Source organism: Papilio xuthus, unplaced genomic scaffold (assembly GCF_000836235.2).
Source record: "Papilio xuthus unplaced genomic scaffold, Pxut_1.1 DF827756.1, whole genome shotgun sequence".
In the NCBI taxonomy this organism is placed as follows: domain Eukaryota; kingdom Metazoa; phylum Arthropoda; class Insecta; order Lepidoptera; family Papilionidae; genus Papilio; species Papilio xuthus.
In genome coordinates this window covers 4,025,443-4,052,597 of record NW_013530893.1, presented here as the reverse complement: position 1 = coordinate 4,052,597, position 27,155 = coordinate 4,025,443, and the positions used below count along the sequence as shown (strand labels likewise).

At 34.6% G+C, this 27,155-nt stretch overlaps 1 protein-coding gene across 2 annotated transcripts in view; it reads right to left on the bottom strand.

Moving 5' to 3' along the window:
• Positions 1-27,155, bottom strand: part of LOC106116437 (cGMP-specific 3',5'-cyclic phosphodiesterase) — a 54,335-nt gene that overhangs the window by 6,858 nt on the left and 20,322 nt on the right. For both annotated transcript variants that reach the window (XR_001227823.1, XM_013310279.1), the window contains exons 2-8: positions 20,117-20,822; positions 7,435-7,548; positions 5,071-5,188; positions 3,298-3,424; positions 2,778-2,896; positions 1,165-1,430; positions 420-596 (exon numbers count right to left, since the gene is read on the bottom strand). Coding sequence is in view for 1 of the 2 variants with exons in the window: in XM_013310279.1 (XP_013165733.1) it covers positions 420-596; positions 1,165-1,430; positions 2,778-2,896; positions 3,298-3,424; positions 5,071-5,188; positions 7,435-7,548; positions 20,117-20,731 (1,536 nt within the window). In the remaining variant the exon portion in view is untranslated. The remainder of the gene's footprint in view (positions 1-419; positions 597-1,164; positions 1,431-2,777; positions 2,897-3,297; positions 3,425-5,070; positions 5,189-7,434; positions 7,549-20,116; positions 20,823-27,155) is intronic.

Here is a 27,155-nt window from a genome sequence, read left to right as displayed (position 1 = left end):
GTACCATACCAATTAAGCTCTATGCTTGTGCTAGGGTATTGTTTACGACAATAGTCGAATGTCGGGATTCGAAATCTGACCACGTGATCGGAAATCCGTACCCTTAATCCTAATGGTTGGGTATTGGCGCTTTCATTTTCGTTTATTATTCGAAATTATTGAGTAATTAATTGTAACTCACACTTGAAATAGAAAGATGAACAAACTAATGCATAGAAGATTTCATTAGAATTTAAGTCGAATAAGATGGAACAGACTAAGATGGCGTTGTTGTCAAATTTCAAATTTGTTAAATTATCAATTGAATCTTTTATTTAAGCAAGTCAATGTCGCAGCCGCGATTACAACCGACCCTTTCCTATAATCGACACAGGTTTCTGACTAACATCGTTTTAAATAAAGTGGGAACTTTGTATTACCGCAAGTGCAATGGACGCCAACGTAGACCGGTTGTCATGTCGCGGTGTGAGCGTGGTCTTGGAGTGTTCAGCGCCGAGCTCGAACAGCGTGTGGAAGCGAGTCGGTGCGGGCGGAGGCAGCGCTAAAGTCCCGCTGCGCTGACCGCCCGGCCGTTGTACAATGCGTTCTAGATGACTCTGAAAATATACGAAAATCATTTAGGAAAAGGTTTATATAGGTAAAGTTAAAAGGATATATAATCTTCCTAAGTTCATCCAGTCTAATACCCTTCCCCATCTTAGTATCAGGTCAATTTAATCAATGACTTTAAATCACACGTAAGCCTTTATAGAGTATTAGCTAACGCCCGTGGCTCCGTTCGATAGGTATAAAAAAAACTTAATAAGTAGCCTAAGTGTTCTTCAAGACTTTATTCTATATGTATGCCAAATTTTATTAACATCGGTTCAACCGTTCCGGAGATACCTTCGAACAAACATCCATCCATCTAAACTATAACAATTTTAATATACTAGCTGTCGCCTGCGACTCTGTCCGCGCGGAATTAAAAAATAAAACAAAATTAGTAATCTACGTGTTCTTCCAAACTATGTTCCATATGTGTGACAAATTTCATCCAGATTCGTTTAGTCATTCTAGAGATAACTTCAAACAAACATCCATCTAAACATTCGCATTTATAATATAAATAAGAAGTAAGCCTTGATGAAACTCTATTTAATCAAGTCTATTTTTATTAATTACCGATTCACAATGATCCGTATCCAACAAGAAGACGGCACATCTTTCACATTTGAGCAACTCTCTCGCCTCCGTCATTATCTTCGTCACGAGACATTCTAGATTACTCTGTTCCTCAAATATACTTCTAGCTAATGCTAGAAGTATCTGATTCCTCTTATACTCGAGCACAGAGGATTCGAAGAGTTGCGCATTCTGTATACCTATACCACAGAATGTGAGGTACCGTCGGAAAACTTCCACGTCTCTTGCTGAAAATTCCTTTGAACCTGGAATAAATAACATACTGTATATCAATTCTATGCCTAACTGTGGGTTTCTAAGACCAACATATCTGTATAAAACATATCGTCATCCGTGTCATCTTTGATAATAGATAACAATATGTTTTAAACGGAGATTTTGGTCTCAAATCAAGTGTAAAAAAATAGAGGAATCTCATATACAATGCATTACATTATTTTATTTTATAACAGAAGGGGGCAAACGAGCAGAGGGAGCACCGAGGGATTCAACGACGGCCATGGACATCAACAATAACAGAGCAACTGCAGATGGGTTCATAGATTCTTTTAGTTTTTTTTTTTAATTTTTTGTGGATACTTTTAGTGCTATGAAGTAACAAGAATTGCTAAAAATTGTGGAGTTGAGTAAAAAAATTGTTTAACAGAAAATATTTTTGGAATTTACGACTTTTAGAAAAAAAGTATAGTTTGGTAGAATGAAAATATTGCGGTTTTATAATCTAGTATATTCACAGATTAAAGTAATCAAAGTTTATTTTCATAGCATAAAAAAAATTCGTATGTTTCTGAAAAATATATCGTCCATGACATGAATTGATAACAAAGAGCATCGGCCATTTTATTCTCTCCTAGTATTCAGATCACGTAGCTACGGATTTGATACTTTTGAATTCAAACCAAGAATTTATTATAAGTTCACAATGCTCGCTGGGATTTGATAAAAAAGATATTCAGAAAAAAAAAACCTATTCTACTGAAATATATATAGAAAGAACTCCGTCCGCGCGTTATTAAAAAAACGTAATTACTAGCCCATGTTTTCTACTAGCCTATGTTCTACATCTATGCCAAATTTCAGCGAAATCCGTGCAGCTGTTATGGAGATCATCATCAGCTCACTATACGTCCCCATCGAGAGGTTCGGAGCCTACCCTAAGTTAAGAGTGATTAAGCCATAGTCGACCACGATGGCCAAGAGCGGATTGGTTGACTTCACACATATCTTTGAATTTCTTCTCAGATATGTGCAGGTTGCATCACGATATTTTCCTTCACCGTAAGAACGTCGGATAAATGTACATATGTAAATCGAAAAACACATTGGTAGATGGCGGGATTCGAACCCAGGACCTGCAGATTGCAAGTCAAGTGCTTGACCCCGAGCACCAACGCTCTCTCGTTATGGAGATACCTTCTAAAAACATCCATTCATCTTTCCAAACATCCAAACATCCGCATTTATATATTTTATCTCTGTTACCTAATAGGATAGAGAATTTTTTTTTAATTTATTTTCGAACATACCAAAAAGGAAACAATTTCAACACCTCATTACGCTAAGCTCTTTGTGAAACTAATTTTAATACATACCATCTGTTTTATTTATAATCTGTGCCACACCGACCACATCTCCTTCGTAGTTGCAAATCGGCATACAGAGGATCAACTCTGTTTTATAACCTGTACGCGCGTCGATCTCACTGTTGAACCTGGAAAAGAGTTACATCTTTACATGGTGCTTTTTTGCTTACCATTACCCAAAACGTAATGATTACCAACATAGATAATTAATTTTAGGTAAACCGTAACCAACCTCTACTCATGGACAGGTTATAAACCTTAGTATCTTGTGTCTATTTCATTATCGCCATTTTGGCGTTGACGTTTTCGCTTGGTAGCAGTGATGGTTGTAAGAATAATAGAGATAGAAACAACTGACAGGGAATTCTTCAGACACGTCTATACATGACTAATTTATGAAGGAACGAGCCAATTTTAAAGACCCCTCTTTCTCATTAGATTCGTATTCATCTTGTGACGTATTCAAATCAGTCTGGTTATTTATTTTACAATTAACAAATTATCAATTTATTATTGCTTGTTTACTTGCCTTGGGTCTGCGTATGCATTTCTTATATTAATAGGATGTTTCGTCTGCGCTGCCAGTCCTGCAACACCTACGCCGAAAGGGATTCTTATCTCTTGTGTTCTGGCTGTACGAAGCGCGTCATAGAGTTCTGTGAATAAAAAAAAATGGAAGACACTTTCAAATTATTTCTATCTCAATTGTTTTAAATACGAGGACACGACGAATATGAGAGGACAGATTATATTTTGTTTTATGCCAGTATTTTGGGAATGACAATTTATTAGATTAAAAAAAAATTACAACTTAATTTTTTGACACTTAAACGTAATTTACGAAATCATTCAAAATTAATCTCGTGAAATGCAATAGAACTGATATTTTTCCTTCTTTTTATAGAAAGTGCTGGATAAAAGAAAGAGAAAATGTTCTACAATTAGGCTTTATAATATAAAAAGGAACTCAATAAAGATAAATGGCAGAAGATAGTCCAGCGAGGCGTCAATTCCTTTTACAGTTTTTATCTCTCACTTAAATTGGCATTTTATTTATTTTACTACGAGAACGCACAGAGTAATGTGCGCACAGATAATGTAATTCCTGTATTAAATAGTGAATGATTTTTGGTATTAAAAATTATAAGGAAACAAAAATGTCTCTTTTTTATAATATGTACAGTCAGCTGCATTAATATATATACATTTTAAAAACTTCGATTTCAATAATATGTAGACACGTGTCCGTCTTAATGCTTCTAACTGTCTAATTAGTGCACAGATCTTTTGAAAATCGAAGACCTATACAAGTTTCTTAAAACTTGTAAGTAAATTTATGCAGCTGACTGTACCGTAAAAACGCCATCTCGGGGGATTCAGTAGAGGTAAGCGTCCATTGGCCGAACTGGACGCACCGCACGTACGGCCCGCAACGAATTTTAAGACAAGGAAGGGAAAAGTAAGACAAAGCTCCGTGCGTGCGGTGCGTCCGGCGCGTCCAATGAACGTGTACCTCAAATTTGCCGCGAGTACTGAAACCATAAATGTTGGTTACGTTCCATAGAAAATTTAAGATTATTAATATATTAAGAATTTTTCATTAACTAATCATTGTTTAGTAATGTTGCAATACAAGTTACGACAATGGAGACGCACCGTAACATTAATTCACAACACGTGTGGTCCGAGTTTGCGGTTTTAATATCTTAAAAACCCATTGTGTTTGATCCATTGTGTGAGTAGTTAGGTAGCAATGGATTTCAATAGAACTATTAAAATTTTATTCGATATTGATGGATCGTATTAATGATTCGATTCGATCAAGGAAACAAGAGAACATTTTATCGTATGTAATCCTGTGCACTGCCAAAACACTAGATATATTTATATTCTTTGAATAAACATACTTAAACATTTTAATAATGTTTTTCGGGTGAAATATAATGTTGAGAAGAAAATCCGACACTGTGACGGTGTAGTGGCGCAACTAGCCTTTACGTTTATGGCCCCTCACTAATCATTGACACTTGACTTTGTAAGGAAAGCGCGTCATTCTCGCTAAAGGATTCTTTCTAACCAATAATGTCTAAAAAAAGGTAGGCTTCAGTGTTGATGGATAAAATGTTCCTACTGGTCGATTGATTAGTGGGATTTTTGGCAAACGAACTCATAGAATCATTACCCAATGTAATCCAATCTATAGAATGATCTGTATGCAGAATTGCCGAACGATAAAAATCCGATTGCGCAGTTCTTCATTTTCATTAGTATTGAATTATGAAATAAGTACTCTCTCACTTACCCGTGTCTCTGGTTACATCGAAGAGTTTAGCTTGAAGATATCTATTGGGTGGAATTCCTTTAGCTAGGAACAGACTGCCGCGATCTGCTGACGTCAGCAAGCATACGTTCACCAAGATCTGTGGAAGACGTAATAAAGGATGAAATTAGAGATAGATTTTTTTTAATATTAGCTATTTTTTGCTAATTTACTAATAGTTCTTGTAGCATTCCAACTAAGCTCTATGCTTGTGTGCGCGACATGATATACGACACTAGTCGAATGGCGGGAATCGAACCCAGACCACGCGATCGGAAATCCGTAACCTTAACATTTGGCTATTGATGCTTCAACGCAGATATTTATTATAGGTGTTATAACTATAGGAATCCCTAAGGGTAAATTTAATAAAATTAAACATTAAGCTACCCTGAGTGCGGCTTATAAATCAACAACCAAGTCTGTGTCAGATAAAAATATAGAAACAGTCTTATTCTGACATTCCCCTCTAACACAGCCACATAATCACGGCTCGATTAATCTTTGATATTAAAATTATCCAGCCAAAGAAAACTTATCTTTATTGCTTACAGAATAAGGTGTAGTTTTGAAATATAAGTTATTTCCTAGAGGGTTGAGCCCGATTAGCATTTTCACTCGACTCGGGAATATTGTATGAAAATTGGCTTCAGGATTCAAGCCATATGGAATTATCGAGACTATATGAAATTGACTTCTTTCTACAATAACGTTTTAAAAACCTTTATTGTGTAGTAAAAAACTTTTATCATGTTTTATTTACTGATCTTTTTAGAGGTTAGTTTTCTGATATGGCGGCTTTGAAGTTCACGCGAATCGATGAACAGAACACAATTTTGAGTCTAACGAAAGGCAATGCTCTACTTGGTGCTGACATTGAGCTGTCAAGATTTTTGAAGATAACTATACAAGTTGAATGCATGTGTTTCGTTAAATTAGAAGTGACATTCTCGTCTTTTTTGTTTAAAGCGCCTGAAGAAAAATAATTTCAAAAACTCATTTTGTATTTTTAAAACAACAAGCTTCTAATAAAACTTATTCAACTAAATAAGTATACTTAAAGAACAAAAGTAATTGTGGTTTTATAAAGAATTACAACATAACTTTTAAAAACGAAATACTTCAGTCACGAACGAAGAAGAAATAAAAACGTAACAATGTTAGGGTAAAGTTTAATTTCGCAATTTCGAGAAAAATTTCATTTACGTAATGAAATTTCGTTGCAAATGGAAAAGTCATTAAAAGATTGCCAAAGTAACTTCAAACTATGGATAAAAATATACTTTTATAACTATTATAAGTCAAAGGCTTGTAAGATTGTTTGCCATTTTTTTTCCTCAAAAAAAATAAATTAAAAACGTGAAAAAACTGTATAATATCACACATATACTTTTTTATATTAAAAGATGTAAAACGAGCAAGCGGTCACCTGAAATCACCAAAATGGCGAAACGACCATTGCACATAGACATTCGCAACAGCAGAGTCGTTGCCTACCTTCAAATCGATGTAGGAAGAGACGCACAGAAAGACAATATTTTCCCAGACTATACGTCCCCTCCTTTATTAAATCCACTTCCTCTATTCATCGTTTATAAGAGAAAGGTGGAAGGGAAAGGACTAAAATAAGGCCTCCGAAAGCACACTACTATTTGGCAAACGTAAACGTTGATGAAATAAATGAATCAATAACGCATTATCGATCTGCCCTTATCCCTACAAAGGGTCGGCACATGTATGTACTATTCCATACATCTCTATCAGCCATCATATCTGAATCTACCCCCGTACATACATCCTCTTTCACCCAATCTATTTCTTTGGTCTTCCTTTACCTTCGAAAATCCGACACTGTCCCGGTGTACTGACGCAACACTAGCCTTACTAAAATGTCGACGTTTATCCCCCCCCTCACTAATTAATCTGACACTTGACTTTGTAACGAAAGTTCGTCATTTGCACCAAAGGATTCTAATAATGTCTAAAACTACATACAATATCATTAATTTTTCGTTTTTTTATTAACACGTTAACATAATAAAATAAAAAACAAAATCCTAATGACATGTTCTCACTAGAAATGTGACGGTAAAAACTCGGCTAGTATTTCATACGTGGGTTTAAAGAAATGTCTACGCGTATGAAAAAGGACAACTTTAACGAGTTTAATCCACGTGACAAAGGTTTAAGCGGTACATTAAAACGAGTATTAAGTTTTATAAAAATTATTTGTATATATTTTCACACGGTAGATTTAAAACGGGCCATAATATAACATGTTCGCTATTCATAAAAAAGAAAAGTCGAATGTTTAGATGGATAGATGGATGTTAAAAAAAACCGTACCTTATGACATAATACATCAATATCCAGTTCATTGGCGACGTCTTTGATCAGGTCCATAAATAGATCTGCTTCATCCAGCTGCCTCTGTGCGGAACTGCTCGGCGATCGCGATCTCTGAAAACAAGAAACAATTGTAACGTTTGGAACAGAGAAATATCTGTAAGATGTAGAAACAAGTTGCACTTGTAACATCAAAAACGAGAAACACTTGGAACATCGGGAAACAAGAAACACTTGTAACATTTGAAGGCAAGAAACAAAAAAATAACAATTTTATTTAAATAGTCATTAGTATGTAAGATATTGCTATTTTGTAATTCCAGGCGCGTAATGGACTGAACGCTTAAAACATCTTTTTTGCAATAACAAGACTTTCCATTTCCTTCAGACACTCGTAAAGAAGAAGATTGCAAAATGAGATTAACTCTTGACAAATACCTACGCTTTCCCCAAAGGTACGTTTTAATTATTGAAGCTTTTAGTCAGGGGAAAAACGTAAATTGAAATGGATTTGTGGAAATAAAAATAATTATTCTAAACCCAAATTAGACGTAAATTAAAATAAAACGGATATGTTCTCAAAAGACAGTCTTATAAACAAAGGATTAGACTGTTTTAGTGACAAACTAATTAAGGGTTGTTTGAAATACTAAATCACGACTGGATTAGTCTTAAATATGTGCATTTATCGTGGCTTTATAACAAATAAGTTCAACGTTCAAAGTGTACTTATTGACCTGGAAAATACCTAGAAAATACAGTCTAGTAAAATTGTTCCGTTAGAAAAATATTGAGACTCGACCTTTGCAAACAGTAGCCAGTCATGCAAGAATGTAAACGATAAGAAAAATAAAAATTTTAATACAGTTTTAAAGTAAATTTACAAGAAAAATCTTATTAATATTATAAATGGTTATGGCCTAATGGTTAAGGGTACAGATTTCCGATAATGAGGTTGGGGGTTCGAATCCCGCCATTCGACTATTGTCGTATACCATATTCTAGTACAAGCCTAGAGCTTAGTTGGAATGGTAAAAGAAATATTAGTAAACTTACAAAAAAATCTGTCAATATTTTTATAAAAATGCGAATGTTTGTTTGAAGGTATCTCCGGTATTGCTCAATAGATCAGACTCAAATTTGGTACACATGTAGAACATAGTCTGGAAGAAAACATACGCTACTAATTAAGTTTTTTTTATACTTCGACGCGGACGGAGTCGTGGGAGACGGCTAGTAATATCAATTTTTGAATTTTGAAAAAAATTTGTTCTCGTCTGTTTTCGTTGTAGACTGTTTAGTAAATATGGGATACTTAAGTTTTAATTGCTCTGTTTCCATAATAGCTTTGTAATTTAGGTACTTTCCAGTCTACCAGATTTGTTTGATTGTTTGAACCGATTTGAACAAGTCTTTCATAATTGGGTCTACACTTTCCTATGGTGTCATAGGCTATGTTTATTACTAGACTAGTTGTGGCCCGTCACTCCTTCCGCGATGAATTAAAAAAAAATTAGTAGCCTATGTGTTCTTCCAGACTATATTCTATATGTAAGCCAAATTTGTTAGAGATATGTTCATACAAACATCCATCCATCCATCTTAGCATTCACTTTTATAATATTAGTGAGAAGTAAGATTTTGTATTCGCGCAAACGAAGTCGAGGGCAACTGCTAGTTATTTAATAAAAGATTATGTTTTTGATTACAAATAAGTAAAAATATCGCAATTAAGCAAAAATGGTTGCAGATTGAATACTGATTGCAGTCTTTTAAGTTTAAAATCGAAAATTACTTTCGATAAAAAGGAATCAGCCGTGATAACGTGTAAGTCAAAAGATCGGAAGGTCTATATTTGATCCGACAAATTTAGAATTAAACCATCGATTTACGAACTCAAATTACGGTTCATTAGTTTAAATCAAAGTTGGGTAACGAAATCAGTTAGAAATTAGGCAAATTATGTTTAACTAGGTGTCGCGACTCCGTAGGCACGGAAAAAAAACTTAGTAACCTATGTGTTTTTCCAGGCTATGTCCTGAATTTATGCCAAATTTCATCGAGATCCATGCAGCCGTTCTGGAGATACCTTCAAACAAACATCCAAACATGTAAACTTTCGCATTTACATTAATAAGACTAGATGTCGCCCTTGACTCCGTCCGCGCACTATACAAAAAACAACTTCTAAGTAACCTATGTGTTCTTCCAGGCTATGTTCTATATCTATGCCATAGAGGGAGACTCATGTAGCCGTGCTGGACATACCTTCTAACAAATATCCATCCATATAAACATTCACATTTATAATGTTAATAAGACTAGCTGTCACCTTTGACTCCGTCCGCGCATAAATAAAAAAACTTAACTAGTAGCCTACGTATTCTTCCAGACTATGTTCTATGTCATATATTCATGCAGCGGTTAAAGAGATACCTTCTAACAAACATCTAGTAAGACTTTTTATTCCTCATTGCAAATCACGCTTAGAATTACTTTAGTAAACATATTGAACGCCGCGGGTGATTTTATTACGATGTGTTTTCTTGTTAAAAGTAATATACAACTGGACCCCTACTGTTAACGTAATGTTCCATTTTATAGGTCACATTGAATAATAAAAAAAAACTAGTTTTGCTTGTATATTTAAAAAAAAGTAAACAAACAATCAATGTTTTTGATATTTCCAAAACGCGATACAAAATTGATTCATTTTAAAGTAAAGATGGATGTATAAAGTAAAAAATGTTCTATAAAAATGATGTTGCGAAATACTGAATGAAAATTATTATCGGCAAAAAACATAGGCTACTTTAGTTTTTATTCTGCGCGGATGGATTCGCAGGATTAGTTTTACTAATATTATAAATGTGAATGTTTAAATGGACGGATGTTTGTTCGAAGGTATTAACATAGATTGACATACATTTCACCCGCATTACTTTTACGTGTATTTATTTACATCCACTATGCTTCTACGAACCAAATAATCAATCCTTAATCTCATATAAAAACTAACATTTTTGTACTGCATGTAAGATTTGTACTACATAAAAACACACAACTATAGTTATTCGAACAAGACTAGTTGTATGAAGCGAGTTAACACAATAAAGCGGTAACATGAAAGTTAAGTGCACACACGTAGCAAGCAAATACAATTACTATAGGTTTTGTCTATTCTCCATAGAATAAATAAAGATCATACACACTGGCGTTTTAAATAATATTTGACGCTGGCAACATCGTTGACTTCATCCGTGTCCAATTAAAAAAATAAGTAGCCTGTGCGTTTTACCATAATGTATTTTACTTTTGGTCCAAATTACATCTTATAAATGCGAATGTTACGACTTAGGGGCCTTCAAGAAAAGAGAGTACACCTTCGTTAAAGGCTGGCAACGCATCTGCGGTTCCTTTGGAATTGCGGATGTCCATGGGTGTCGGATCAAATAATATTAGGCGATTCGTTGCTCGTTTGCCCCCTTCTCCTATAAAAAAAATGTTTAGATGGATGGATGATTGTTAAAGGGTATCTCTGGAAAAGATGCATCGATCTGGATGAAATTTGGCACAGATATAGATCATAGACTGGCTGAACACATAACTAGTTAAGATATAAAAACATTATATTTAAAAAAAAGATATTAGGCATGAAGACTGGCACCCCACAACTTTATTTTGCCGTTGTATTTTTTTTTAAAAGTTCTTTCTTATTTTAAATCGATAATATGGATGGACTTCAAGTAAATGGTCACTCACAATTATTTTATTTGCACAGTCGTCTTTTATTATTTTTAATTATAAAAAATCAATAAGGTTTGTTTAGTAAGAACCCTCGTTAATTCAATGACTAATCGGGAACCAATCGGAATTCCATATCCATTAATTGAGATCTTATCTTGGGACTTTCGGATAATTGCGCCCCAATCTACCCCAATGTAATTATCGGTTTCAATTTGGCATTTGAATAAGCACTGATAATTTTTTAAATAGAAATAATAGTATTCATAAACTTCTTTTTTTAATTTTTTTTTCTAGCAGTCGCCTCAGACTCCGTCCGCGCGGTATTAAAAAAAGCATATTCAAAGCCTATGTTCTTCCAGATTAAGTAATGTATGCCGAATTTAAGGAATCTTACTAATATGATAATTAAATAAATACGAATGTCTGGATGGATGTTTGTTACAAGCTATCTCTAGAACGGCTGCATATATCTTACTGAAATTTAACGTAGATGTAGAACATAGCCTGGAAGAACATATAGGCTATTAATTAATTTATTTTTAATCCGCACACCCGCAAACTCAGACAATTTTACAATATAAAAGTATATAAAAACTCTAACTTTATTCAATAAAAGAATCCTTTGGTTTGCAAATAGTTGTGTGTGATTCTTTCAATGTTTATCTATACTGTATGAATAAGGTAGCGTTCTCACTGTGCAAATATTTTACAGCCTCTAGGAATAATGCCTTTAAGTAAATAAACATTAACGCTACTCTTGAAAGGGTAGAGATTGGACGATCTTTCCTATTGTTTGGAAATGGGCTACGAAATGTTGTTTATCTATGTGTTACGAGGTACAAAACAGTTGTAAAAGACATAGAATCTACAAAAACACATAGGCTACTTAAAAAAGCTGTTTTTTTTAAAACCGCGCAAACGAAGCCGTGGTCAAAAGCTAGTATTTTACTAAAAGAGGTATTATAATTTTATAAAATAAGTATTGGTAGATAATTTCAAAAGTAATTGGTAGATAAAATCATCAGATTATAATGTTCTTTTTTTATTATAAGGTAGTAAAAAATGGCCAATTGAATTCGCTGAAATAAGCGACCGTAGCCCATTGACACTTTCAATTACGGATGCGTTGCCTAACTATAATCGATGGAAGAGGGGAAGCTCGGAAATCTTTACTTTTTTTAGAAAAGTACAAACCAGCAGCGGTAACACCTTGGTGTTCATCAACGACCATGGACATCTGCAATACCAGAGGAACTGCAGATGCGTTGTCGGCCTTTAAAACTTACTAAGTTTAACATAATTATATGTACCAGAACTAGCTGTCCGCGACTCCGTCTGCGCGGGATTAAAAAAGCTTAATTAGTAGCCTATGTGTTCTTCTAGATTATGTTCTACGTCTTTGCCAAATTCCAGTCGTATCCGTTCAGCCGTTCTGGAGGTACCTTCTAACAAACATCCATCCATCAAAACATTCGCATTTGTACATTGGCTCGACAGTTACGTAATCTTGAAACGTGGGAACTAATTCGTATTCAGTTCGTAACGTAAACGCAATTAAATCGTCCAATTTGTTAACGTGACGCTATTTCCGGCGTCTGTCTTATTGACGTAGCTCTAGCCTGACTTGAAAGTATTTTACGGTGCTAATAAAAATCGAACTTGTATAGATCAGAGGTTGTTTGCTAATAAACTCAGTTTATAACTTTGTTTTATAAAAGAATAGCGTTCTGATGACTTTAAAGTCGACGACGCCTGATCAGTTGTCAAAGGATTGAGAAACCTTGTTTGAAACTTTAACATCAAATAATTTTAGATTACTCTCTGCTCAAAGAAAAAAAAATAAAAAAAAATTGTTTTGTTGAATACAATTTTTTTTTAATTTGAGTGCAATGCAAGTCACAAATTATGTTCATGCATAGAAATTGAAATTATTATGTTACTGTTTAGTCATTGTATAATAAAAAATGAAAATTAAAAATAAAAAAAAAAATATATTTTTTGCTAGTGTGTACACACCTTTATGCAATAGAATACCCGCATACAGAAGCCGTACGCATAGGTTATTTGAGGCAACCTTTTTTTAACTCTGCTTGTAAGTTACAAAGCCTTTGACTTTGATAAAACTAAACGATTTTTCTTTCTTTGTAAAAGGTTTTCTATGAAAATATTTGTATCACACATGTTATGGGAAACATATTATTTTTAAACGATTTTAGCTTTAAAGGTAAAATATGTAATTATTTTGTACTCACAGGTTTTGGTTACTAAAGAGGCGCTAAGTGAAGTTTTAGTGTCACAAATCTAAACAAAATGACTGCTTAATGGTATTAAATTATTTCTCTGAGTGTCACAGATAATTTGGTATCAATTGCACATATAAAACCGAATGAATTGGCAGAAAATTTTAAACATTTTACATTTTATTGGCAAAACATAAAATAAAAAAAATCTCCCTGCCTATCCCTCACGATATTGGTCGTGAAGCCTTTCGTAGTCTTCATATCTTACTAATATTATTATATAAATGCGAATGTTTCGATAGATGGATGGATAGATGTTTGAAGGTATCTCCAAAACGGCTCAAAAGCTCTTGCTAAATTTTGGCATAGATGTAAACCATAGTCTGGAAGAATAAATAGGCTACATAATAAGGTTTTTTTGTAAATACCGCACGGACGGAGTCGTAGGCGACAGCTCGTTTATCATAATTACTTTTTATTACCGCAATTAGCGTCGTAACTTAAACGTTAAGTTATAAATACGCAAGCAAACATTCTCGGATGCTTAACTTAGTTCAATTTAGCGTTTATCTAATCCCAACGCGAGGGAGCGCTTATCTTGATTACGTGTAAATTAAACTTGTAGAGAAAGGCACTGACCCTTGTACTTAACGTATGTATTAATTATTTACTTAGGTAACTTAAATTTCAACATGGCGCATCACTCTTCAAAATTAGGTTGAGACATTTAGTACAGTTCATAATATATGGGTCAATAACCTAACGATTATACGACCCTACTGAAAGCCTCCGAGCCTATCCTAAGTTAGGAGTGACTAAGCCATAGACAACCACGCTAGCCCCGCTGATGACTTCACACATATCTTTGAATTTCTTCTCACTTCACCGTAAGAACGGTCCACGGTTAAATGTGCATATATGTAAATTGAAAGTCGAAAAACACATCGGTATAAGGCGGGATTCGCACCCAAGACCTGTTGATTACAAGTCAAGTGATTAACCCCTGAGCCATCAAAGCTGTTACCGATTAAAGAATGCACTGCCAAAAGTAGAGCCGTGGGTTCGAATCCAACATTTAATTATTATAAACCATGTTCTTATAAGCTTAAAATTATTATTTGGAATGGATAATAAAAATGGTAATAAATTATTTTTCATAAGCTTTTAATATTTTATTGTCAAGGTAAGACAGTTAAACTCCTTAACGTTAATTCCGGATTAAGAATTGTTTTTAACATCAGAAGATCCACCATTAAACTGCCTAGGAACTTTTTATTGCCGGTACTTAATTCACACATTCGCAAGGGAAATCTGTTGGGCTTAAAACCGACAACTTATTCAAGATGAAACGAGGATAAAATATTAACGCTTAGGGAATTGAAACGGCTCACATAATATGAACTGTAGGAAAAAAACGAGACATACTAATTCAGAAAGTTAGAAAAAAACATGCTACATTTTACCATTATGTGAATTACCAAAATGAAATCTCAAATTAAGTACATATTTCTACGGTTATTGTAATCCGTTAATTCCAAAATTAGGTGCCGCGTTAGTCCGCGAAAAATTAAAAAACTTAATTGGCCTATGAGTTCTTTCCGAATATGTTTTACATCTATCCCAAATTACAACGAGATCCATGCAGCTGTTCTGGCGATAACTTCAAACAAACATCCATCTATCCATATTTAGATAACTTAACATTCTCATCTTACTAATCTTATAAATGCGATGTTTAGATGGATGGATTCTTTGAAAGTATCTCCGGAACGGGTGCATGGATCTCGCTGTAATTTTGCACAAATGTAGAACATAGTCTGGAAGAACACATACGATACTTATTTAGTATTTTTTTAATTCTAGTCGGAGTTGAGGGTGACAGCTAGCTTATAATATTAGTAAAATTTTACGAAGACTTAAAATGGCAAAAGCTCAATCGCAATCTAATAATCTATGGTGTTCTGTTTCACACATAATAAATAAAATAATTCGAATAGATCTCAAAGATCGGATACTGACTTCAGCCGTAAGTATTACGTAAAAGATTCTCTTTGAATATTTCAGTTAATATCTATATTCAACTGTATAAAGAAGCACTTATTTTGATTGGAAATGCCTAAAAGCTTACCTGACCTCTAACATTTATCTGGAATACGAATATTCAGAATTTAAAACAAAGTTATTTTAACAACACGATATACATTTCACGTTGGTTTTCGCTGATGAAACAACAGTACTTAATTATATCGCTATCTCTGTTTTTATTTAAGAGAATGAGAGGGATAGAACATAGTTATTATACAAGTTGGTCAATGATCGATTCGTTATGATTCGTCAAAATGTATAATTTATAACTTCTATCAGTTTTTTATAATAATAGCTAGTCTGTTTAATAATTGTCGAAGTTTACAAACAGTCAGTGACATATCATTTGGAGTTGTCTAAGTTTAAGAATTTTTTCTATCAAACTGTGAATCTCGGAAACCCGGCGATTTAAGTTGCTAAGCGACTTACGCATGAAGTGTCGTTGAGCTCCGTTTTTTCGTCGCCAAAACGCAGTCGCTCGCAAAATTGTCAAGATCGTCGGGAAAGACATCGTGATTTTGGAGATGGCGAAGTAAATCTAAACAGTTGACATTTAGACGTTATGCCTTTACCTAACAGAAGACGTGCGTCGACGATACTTTGTATACGGAGAGCGCGTATCACGATACTCGAGACTCATATTACAATATTAGTTTCGATAATTACTTTACCTCGTGTACAACAGCCTAAGTCTACGTTGACCGTGTTTTATTTGCTACCTACATACTTATGAAGCTACGTATTCATATTTTATTAATAGACCATTCCGGAACGTGCAGGGTAAGCGCTAAGGGTTGGTCTGTAATTAAAAGCTTAACCTGAAATACTTTAAAAGGTATTTTTAGGGATGCCACTTATACTTTTTACACTTAGATTATTAAATTCGCATATCATAGGTTATGTTATTTCTATTTGAAGTTAGATTTTTTAATATTACTTTACTGCGGTTAAATTGTGGTTATATATTAGTTAACGAAGATTTTCAATAGTAAAATAAAAAAAGAATCTATCTAGTGAAAAAAATACAACTATATAACCTATTGTTCGAGATTCACCAGACACAGCCCTGAAACAGTTTTCTCGCGACGTTGCACTCATATATTATGCATGCCTGAAAACATTAATACAGCACGCTATTTACTTCTATAAATATAAGTAGGTTCCATAAATAAACTATGTTTATAATATTTCTCAATTCTGAAGATCATAATTTTGTAAAAAAAATCGGAAAAAAATATTAGACAACCCTAGTGTAAAAGACCACTGAAAACGAGAGAGAAGCAAACTCGCGAATCGTTAACAACTTCACTTCATGCCCTCGGATTACAGACATTGGAGGAAAATGATTCGAAAAGTCGTATTCAAAAGCCGTGGCTTTGCTTTTTACTAATTTTTTTACAATTTTTCTCTTTTTTTAACCTTATTATCATTAGCCGTAGTTTTTGCTTGTCTTGTTATCATTTCCTCATCTCTTTTTCCTTTCCTATATCTCTACCCTACCCTTACCAATCATATTGAGTTACATTTATGTATTTTTTCTCTACACTTACTTATATCCTTTATTACTAAACACTCACATTTTGACGTTTTGCAGTGATAAATTTACACACAACATTAATGATTACAAAATTAATGAGTAGCCTATGTGTTGTCTTCCAGGCTATGTTCTACATCTATGCCAAATTTCAGCGAAATATATCCAGCTGTTCTGAAGATACCTTCTAACAAACATCCATCCGTGTATCCAAACATTCGCATTTACAATATGAGTAAGATAATAATATCAGAACCGTTGAAAGGCGCTACTATCGCGTTATGATCTGTCAAAATATATATAAAACCTTCTTAGACACATAAAATTACATGACACCTACAGTACAAAAAGGTACTTTGACATTTCTTAACGTTGACAGAGTGGCGCTAGTGTGTTATAATTTAATTTGACTTACGCCCACCGGAACACATAGCCTTGTCGGTGTATATTTGCTATTGCATAAACACATCCACTTGCTACGACATAGAGTAAATAATACGCAGTACCATTAATAATAGAGCACTAGGATTAACGATAGACAATTAGTCACTTTGTCGGCAAAATTCATTGGCGAATTAGTCAAAGCTGTTAGACGCCTACGTTACTAATTACTAACTCAACATCTAGTTTATATTCATGTTGGTTCATTAATATTGAATAACTAGCTGTCGCTCGCGACTTCGTCTGCGCGGAATTAAAAAAAAACTTAAGGAGTAGCCTACGTCTTCTTCCCAGACTGTGTTCTACATCTGTGCCAATTTTCATGAAGATCCAGTGAGCCGTTTCGGAGATATCTACAAACAAACATCCATCTAAATATTCGCATTTATATTATGTTACGCTTTTATTGTCCATAAATGATATCAACTACAGCTAAGTTAGGATATATATATATACATATATATAATATATATATTAATTGGACGGATGGATGCTTGTTTGTTTGAAGTTATCTCCGGAACGGATAAACGGATCTCGCTGTAATTTGGCATACATGTAGTACATAGTCTGGAAGAACACATAGGCTACTAAGTTTTTTTATAATTCCGCGCAGAAGGAGTCGCGGGCGACAGCTAATATTCAAACATTTTTTCAAATTTTTCTCCGTTAATGTTATTTAAGTATTTATTTGTAAATGAATAGCAAATTGGATCCAGGTCGACGCTCCTGTCGTGTACAGTTCGATTAGTGTTTGCGGCTTGTAATTACAACAAACAAATAAAACCAATGACCTGTTATTTATCGCTCCATTGTCGAGCAAATGGACTAAATTTATTAGCAAATTAGTCTATGAGTTCTATTCAAATAAACAAAAGCTAATCAGTTTGTTTGCTATAATCTTAGAAATTACTAATCTTACTATTATAAATGCTAATGTTTAGATGGATGGATGTTTGAAGGTATCTCCAAAACGGCTGAATGAATCTCGATAAAACGCCATGCATGTAAAACATAGTCTGGAAGTACACATAGGCTACTGATTATGTTTTCTTTAATTCCGTGCGGACAAAGTCGCAGGCGACAGCTAGATTATGAAAGAGTTTAAAATGTTTTACATTTAATACAATTTTATTAGGGAAGGTTTTTATACCATTATTTGGCAAATCAACGAGCGGCCACCTGAATACGCTGATATGGCTGAGTGACCGCTGTTCGAGGAGTGCGACCTTAGGAGTCAGGAGCTGGAATCCTAGTCTTATTCCATGGTCCCTTTCCACATGAAAAGAGGAAGTGGGTTTGGCAGAGGAGGGGGAAATATTGTAATACTGTGCATTTGTTGATTAAAGTAGGCAACGCATCTGTAATTGCAAATGTTCGTAGACAGCGGTAGGTATGTGTTCTAACCTAACTCCTACGAGTTAGGTTAGGTTAGGTTAGAAATATTTTTAAACTTCTTTTAATTTGCTATTTCTTTGAATCTTTTAAAATTCTCGTAGTTAATCGTATGTCTATCATTGTACTGTTATCTCACTATTTTAGAAAATAAGTCAAACAATTAAGACTAAAAATTGACGTAGATCAATAAATAATAAAAACTAAAAATCCCTTATTTATTTTAAAAAAACGATAGAGACTAAACTAGCGGTGGATATGTTTACGTTTATACGATGTGGGTTTAAATTTCTAAAATACAATAGTTTCGCCTACAATTTAAATAAAATAAGTACAATATTCTTTTTAGTAAATAATATTTATCCATTTTGGCAATATCGATATTTATTTTGCAATCGATTACTTTTGTAACAGTGACGCAAGACAAACTGAGAGTCCTCGAGTGGCTTTTAACTTATTATCAGATCGTACACTTGAATATGAAAAACCGTTTTGATAAGTTATCATATAGTCGCTAGCAACGCTCATAAACATAATGAATATCAACACTGAACTATATCGAACAAGTCTAAAAACTAGCTGACGCACACGACTTCGTTCGTGTGGAATCAATAATATCAGTAGCCTATGTGTTTTTCTGGACTATTTTCTACATGCCAAATTTCAGCGAGTTACATGCAGCTGTTCTGGATATACCTTCAAACATTCAGACATCTATACTTCCTCATTTATAATATTAGGAAAATGTAAATTAAAGACGTCATCACTTTTCTACTTTTGGATTCTATCTTGTTTAGGTCTGAGGTGTACTAAAACAGTCACATTAACTTATTTATGAAGAAAATTATCTTGCATTTATTAAGGAACTTTACTTCTACTATTCATCATCAGCTCACTGTATGTCCCCACCGAGGGTCTCGGAGCCTACCCTAAGTTAAGCCACAAGAACTAACGCCATAAGAACATCGGATAAAATTTACATATGTAAATCGGAAATTGAAAAACACATTGGTACATGGCGGGATTCGAACCCAGGACCTGCAGATTGCAAGTCAAGTGCTTGACTCCTGAGCCACTGAAGCCCCGCTAATGTTGGAGGTAAATGCTTTAGTACTTCTGTAGTAGAGTTCCGGATACTGTTGCATAATACCTATCAAATGTTCTGTTGTTTCCACGAAATGTTTAAAGTAAATCACAAAGTTCAACAATCAAATAATATGTTGTTTTAATAATTATCACTTACCTTTACTGGTGATGACGACAGCCATAACTGGAACAGATCTGACGTCACTGAAGTACTTCTCGCTTCGTGGTGTGGCCTCGGTGACAATGGACCGCATGACGTTATATTATGAATCCTATTCACTTCATCAGAAGACGCACATTCCCTTAAATATCTTTCCAAAACTTTCGGTTTGTTCTCTAATATTTTCTTCAATTCAAGCAAATCTTCATCTGTACAATCGTCCGGAGATGATCTATCTATAACCTCTTTGTATTCATCACAATGCATTATAAGTTCGTTTGGATAATCATCGTATGTATTATCAGGACTAGATCCTTTACAATATTCACTATCAATTTGCGTGCCACTTCCAAGTTCTGTTTCACAACCGTTCTGTTCAGTTATCTCAAGTATTGTAATCGGTGGGTTTTCTTTCAACATGTTTACGTTTATTTCTGGTTTTCTTATCTCTTCAGGTAATTCATATACAAGTCGCATTAGTTCCTGCGATCGCTTTTTATTCTCATCCGAGTGTTTCACTGTTTTATTGTCACCCGAACTCTGACTCGGGAAGCTCGTTCCTGTCTTTTTCTCGGACTTGGTGACCACATCGATCGGTTCTTCGGATGTCATGGCAGTTTAGTGCTTATCTAGTGTTTCTTTAGGGTTTACTGCTACTGGGTTTTTGGCCGACATTTCTTTTTGATTATCATTTATTTTGTATCTGTAAACAAAAGATATTCAAATTAATTTTAATCAAATAAAAGCTATTCTACCAGCTTGAAACCTTCGTTAGAACCCTCACAAACTACTCTGGTTTTATTAGAATCAATATCTTAGGAACGCTATACAAAACAAATTTATTTACGGATGTTAATAAGGAAAAAGTAAGATATACAGGATGATGCTGTATCCAATAAAAATGAAAGTCAAAGAGCAGACAAACACGTGCCACATTAACCCGTCACCTGTCACATTCTCTTTTCGTACAATCCATTAAGGGTGTAACATAACACCATTTGTTTCGGATAAATATGTTACGTGCATTAATAGACCTGATATTATGACGTAATCCGTGACCCAATTAACTTCGGCTAGGCGAGCTAATGAGTAATAAAATGTAACAAAAAAGTGTTTAATGTTTCGGGACTAATATCTACAATACTCTATAAACGTTGGCAATGCATAATTAGTTCCATTGGGCCCTTGAGCCCAGTCACTCCATGGAGCGTCCGCCGAAGCAATCTAACAGCTCCCAATTCGGTTATAATAAGGTAATGATCAGAGCTAAGGTAGCCCACGAGCTTAGTTAATTTTAAACGAGGTTTAGGCTAAGCGCCATCTGCGCTCGACCACCTCAAGCCCGGTGACGTTGTAAATGCCTATTTTAGGCAAATTGTGGAAATTCAATAACAAAAAATGTAGTTCCTTTAGTGCTACGGATGTCCACGGATGTCCATGATCATCTTGTTTATTCTACCTGTTTGCCCCCTTTTCTAATTACTAAACTACGTGTTCTTTCAGATTGTGTTCTACAGCTGTGCCTTAATTTAATAGAGGTCAATTGAGCCTTTCTGGAGATACCTTCTAACATCCATCCATCTAAACATATGATGGATTAAACAATCCTTTGCAACAATATGCTTTGCTTTGAAGGTCAGACAGAAAAATATTTGAATAGGATACTAAACTATCACATGAAGAAACATAAAAGGAAAAGTGGAAGAGAAAATACTCAAAACACTTATTGATTCACGTAGCACCTCGAATGACCGACATATTTTTACGAACGACATTATTTAGATAGTCCCGATCGCTCGCCATTCTTTTGCGCCCTCCGCAAATATACTTGTTTTGGTTTTTATTATACTTTATTGTGCACGTATAACTTTATTTAGTATCCTAAACTTTTGCAATTTAGTGTACTGATATCCTGAATGGATCATTCTATTTTTGTATTATAAGGAAATTTTATTTTGGAAATTTATTATATTATACTAATATTTCTTTTACTATTCCAACTAATCTCTATGCTTGTGCTAGGATATGGTTTACGACAATAGTCGAATGGCGGGATTCGAACCCGACTTCGTGATCGGGAATCCACAGCCTTAACCATTAGGCCTTTGGCGCTTTTTTATGTAGAACTACATGGATCAATATTTTGTCCTAAAATAGACACACTTTATTAGTGCGACAACTTAATATACAGTTGCTCGCGATTTTGTTTGCGCGGAATTAAAAACAAATATATGCATATATATAAAATTCTCGTGACACAATGTTAATTACCATACTCCTGCGAAACTTGTCCGATTTTTATGAAGTTGTATATATATATATATATATATATATATATATATGTATATATATATATATATATTTATATATATATATATATATATATATATATATATATATATATATATATATATATATTGCTCCGAGAATTGTCTACTATCTTTTTAATCCCGTGCGGACGGAGTCGCGGGTTGCAGTTGCAAATATAGCCTATGTTACCCTGGGATAGTGTAGCTTTTTAACAGTGAAAGAATCTTGCAAATCGATTCAATAGCTCCGGTGTGTATTCAATGCAAACAAACAAATCTTTCCTCTTTATAATATTTTAGTGTATACGTGCTAATTATTGTAACTTATACCCAGTGTCAAATAATTTCTAGGTCGATAGTATAGTTTATAGCAAGATATTTTTATATCTATCCCGTAATAGTCGCTTTGTAGAAGCTTTTGTCAACACAAAACATTAATCTTGGTTCTATAACACTAGTCCTGGAAGTGTCATCTGAACATGATTTATATTCCAACATTTATACGGACTAAGTTAAATCGTATGTCAGTTGAAATAACAACGTTTGTGTGACATTTCATATTTTACAAAAGATAATTTTTATACTACTAGCGTTCGCCTGGGACTCCATTCGCGCGAAATTAATAATACTTAATAAGTAGCCTATGTGTTCTTCCAGACTATGTTCTAGATCCATGTCAAATTTCATCATGATCCGTTCTGCCGTTCTGGAGATACCTTCTAACAAACATCCATCAATCTAAACATTCCCATTTATAATTACTATTAAGATATTAAGATTAAAAAAATATGACATTAAATAATATGAGAGTATCTTATGTCCACAATATTTCTTCAATTTTTAGGGTTCCGTACCGTTCATTTTGTTGTCCGTCCGTTTGTCTGTCAAGACTGTGTTTCTCTTTAGCTAACATCCCGTAACCTAAAGGAGCAATTTCATAACTCGGTCGTTGTACAACATACGCGTAATCCCTGCAAACGGACTAACGATTAATTAAAATGATCAGTCGAAGTAAAGCAAGCATCGTCGTCAGTTGACAAGTATAATGCGCGTTAAATAAACAAAGAACTATCACCAAAGGCATGCGTACAATAACGTCTAATGGAACTAAATAATTAGACTGACCCTGGGTCTCTAAGGCCTATGCATAAAATATATCGTTATACCTAATCGTTTGAGAGTTCTTAACAGTGGTAGAGCCCGCTTTAACATCTTCGCACGAATTAGCCCGGCTCGCCCGGTGAAATACCACGACCACACAGAAGTCAGGCGTGAAATGGAAGCAATTCCGCGTTTCGTCTGATGAGTGTGTGTCTCGGAGGCCTAATTTAGTCCTCTTTCCCTTCCCACCGTTTTTCTTATAAGGAAACGATAGGAAGTGGACTTTCCGGATAAGAGGATGCATGGAAAGGGAAAAAATTTAGTTTCCGTGCATCCTCTCCTCCGTCGATTAAAGGTAGGCAACGCATATGCAATTGCGTATGTCTATGGGTAACGGTCACTTCGCTATTTCAGCGATTTCAGGTGGCTGCTCGCTCGTTTGCCAGCGATGATGCCAGTTTGGGTGATATAAAAATCTTTAGTCCATCAGAATTAATTTAATTAAATAGTGTAACAATTTTTTATCGTTAGATAAATAGAAGCCATTTGTGTAGAACAAAATAATACAAATGCTAATATCCTATCATTATTCAACCTAATCCAATAAAATAAAGGGTTTCGTTTTATTGAGCTTAATATAAATGGTAAGTAGCTCTCATTTGCATATAACGCTATAACATAAGGCTCATCGTACACAAAGCAACGTTTTCGAAGCTAATATTGTATCTTAGTGTCGCGTGTATCGAGTTACGCGCGATCTGCGGGACTAAACGAAGTGCATTCTCTAAAATGTATAGAACTGACAATAACTTTCGATAAGTCACATGATTGTCGCGTTAGTTCAAAACATTTCTGAATTTCGCTATGGAATCGTTTCGAAGCGAATGGACTTTATCTAACCCCGCTGTACACATAACGTTGAATCGTCAGTCGACGCCAGTCTTCGGTGAGTACGGGTATAGCGGCTACATGTCAACTGTATAGCTTTGTTCCGCCATCTTGAAGATTGTAGCGACTTTCCTCAACACGGTTTTGGCAATCCGGTTGCGAGCAACTGGTTCTAATCAAAAATCGCGAGGTATCAAACGTTTACGTTGCCTTGTGTACGATGGCCCTAATCCTACTGTTTATCTGTCTTTCTTGATTGCTATTATTGTTTTCATTTTTTTTTCAAAGAGAATGAAAGAGATGGCAATACGATATACAAAATTGCAACTTTCGAGTTAAAAAGTCCCGCAAACAACTAACAACGATAAAGATTGCAACAACCAGGTGACCAATTTTTCTGGGATTTCTTGTTCCCAATACTCCATAGATAAGATCCTTTTTTACCTCCTCCTTTTTTTTTCTTCGTTCTACTTCTAAAGACATTCAAACAATTTTGTGGTAGTTACTGTAAACTCCTTTGATGCATACAATTTTAAATTTTTTATCATATTTTAATCAAACTGTATCTATTCTCGTATAAAAACATTTTAAACTCACAAACGTTCAAAGCATCTCTTTGGTACAAAACAACAGCGTTACATAAACGTTTTGGCATGGACCAAGTCATGTAAGACTCGTAAAATTCACTACAGACATACAAACTTGTCTGACCCGGTGGGGATAAGATACACTAAGTTACAATATCTCAATAGCCCTCCCTATCAATGTCATAGGTGGCTATGCAGTTGGGGTTGGTTCTATCAGAAAATATATAAAACTACAAGAACATATTATAGAAAACGGCATTAATGAAAAAATATGACATAACAGCTACAGTACGATGAGGATCATCTAACATTTTTGATGTTGAAAGGAGGACGTTCGTCTGTCATAATTTAGTTTGATTTATGACCACCAGATCTGATAGCTTTGTTGGTACATAATTGTCCTGTTAAGGTTTTTTAAATGCCAATTTCATTGATGACATGACATTTTTTAACAGCGAAGGTACATCTTTCACCGGGCCATACAAGTTTGTCGGACTACAGGCTCCTTTACTAAAAAAAGGTAAAACTGTTAGTAAAGTGGTATTATTATTCCAGAGCGTAGGTCTCAAGTCGTGGGTTTCTGAGACGAAAATCCCCGTTTAAAATATATATTGTCATTTTATCAAAGATACTGACGAAAAATGTACAAAGAGACTTTGGTCTCGGAAACCAACGGTAAGAGAATTATAAAGACCGGACAGCTGTATTCGTTATCCACTTTCGCTATTAACAAGGTTTACCATAGTTTTATCAAAATCCTGGACACATATTATAAATTATGATGAGTTTCCACTGTTTTATCTCCCTACATAACAATATTGCGATCCCTCTCATTCTCTTTGCAAAAACTGAGACAACAATACACAAATTGCTACGGCAAATGAAACCCACGCTTACTATTATTAATATAATTTCCGAACTGTTCGAAATTGCTAGGACCTATTTACATAGATTTCTTCTTAAGACTTCTAATGAATGTTGTAAATTCCATGATATTTCCAAACGTAATAGTTAAAATCTCTATGCTAAACAAGCCTTTAGGGCCAATGTGTTATGTGTTGACATGGTCGCTAATTGAATCAGTCAGCCAATTAGTCGATAATTCAGTCATTCAGTCTGTCGGTCAGTCAGTATACCATAAATTCCTTTATAAAGAAAATATCGTAGTGATCTTAGTATAAACCCATCCTTGCGGGATTGCGTAACGATCTGCTGCCCCACAATTGCTTTATTGCTTCGTGTTGCGCGCGACACACGGCTGCCTAGTTTGCCGAACAGGCAATAAGATTTCACGCAAATTAAATTGTCCGAGGATATATAGAAGCAATTTAAATCAAAATCAAAGAAAACTATATAAATGAATGCGAATAAATTTACTGTTAACTTTCGTAAAAAAAAAAAACTGGCGAAAGTACACACAGCCAAATTCCCCTCCTGATCCACAGGGAGTCTGACAGATCCGTTCGGAGCTGATCATCGTTTCTTCGAAGGCGGTTTACCATTAGTATCGTGCAGTTAAATGGCGCATGCGATGTATGTAGTGCGAGAAAATGTAATCGCACCCAGTTGTCTACGCGAGCGCGGAAAAACGCAACATTTAAAGGCGCCCGGTCGACTCCTCTTTTTGGTTTATTGACGTTCTTGCTTAAAATACATTTAAAATTAAACCTTATCTCAATGACGTAAGACTATTTGTAAAAAATTTGCTCTCCTCTTCGATCAGGTCTGTAAAAGAATTTTAAGACTATTATCAGTCAGATTGTTCATTCTTTACGTCCGTGAGTCAGGCGAGTGGACAATACACGATCGATGTCGGACATGAATATTTGAGCAGCGCTTCATTTGGAAGTGAGACACGTTTGTATGTTGCATGTATGTTACATGTATGAGTACGTCAAGGTTCAATAGCTTCTTATACTTTACGAGTCTATTGAGATAGGTCGTTTCGGGTTTCATAATAGGTATCCTACTCTACATCTTTTTTAATGTAAATTAATGTACACTGACAAAGAGACAAATTTAAATTTGAATACTTTTCAAAGTTAACTAAATCAATACGGTGTAAAAATCTCTAAAGAATAAATTGGGGGAAATAATTTAGAGCGTCGACTTCTCCGTCAATATAAGGCGATGCATTTGCAATTGCGTATA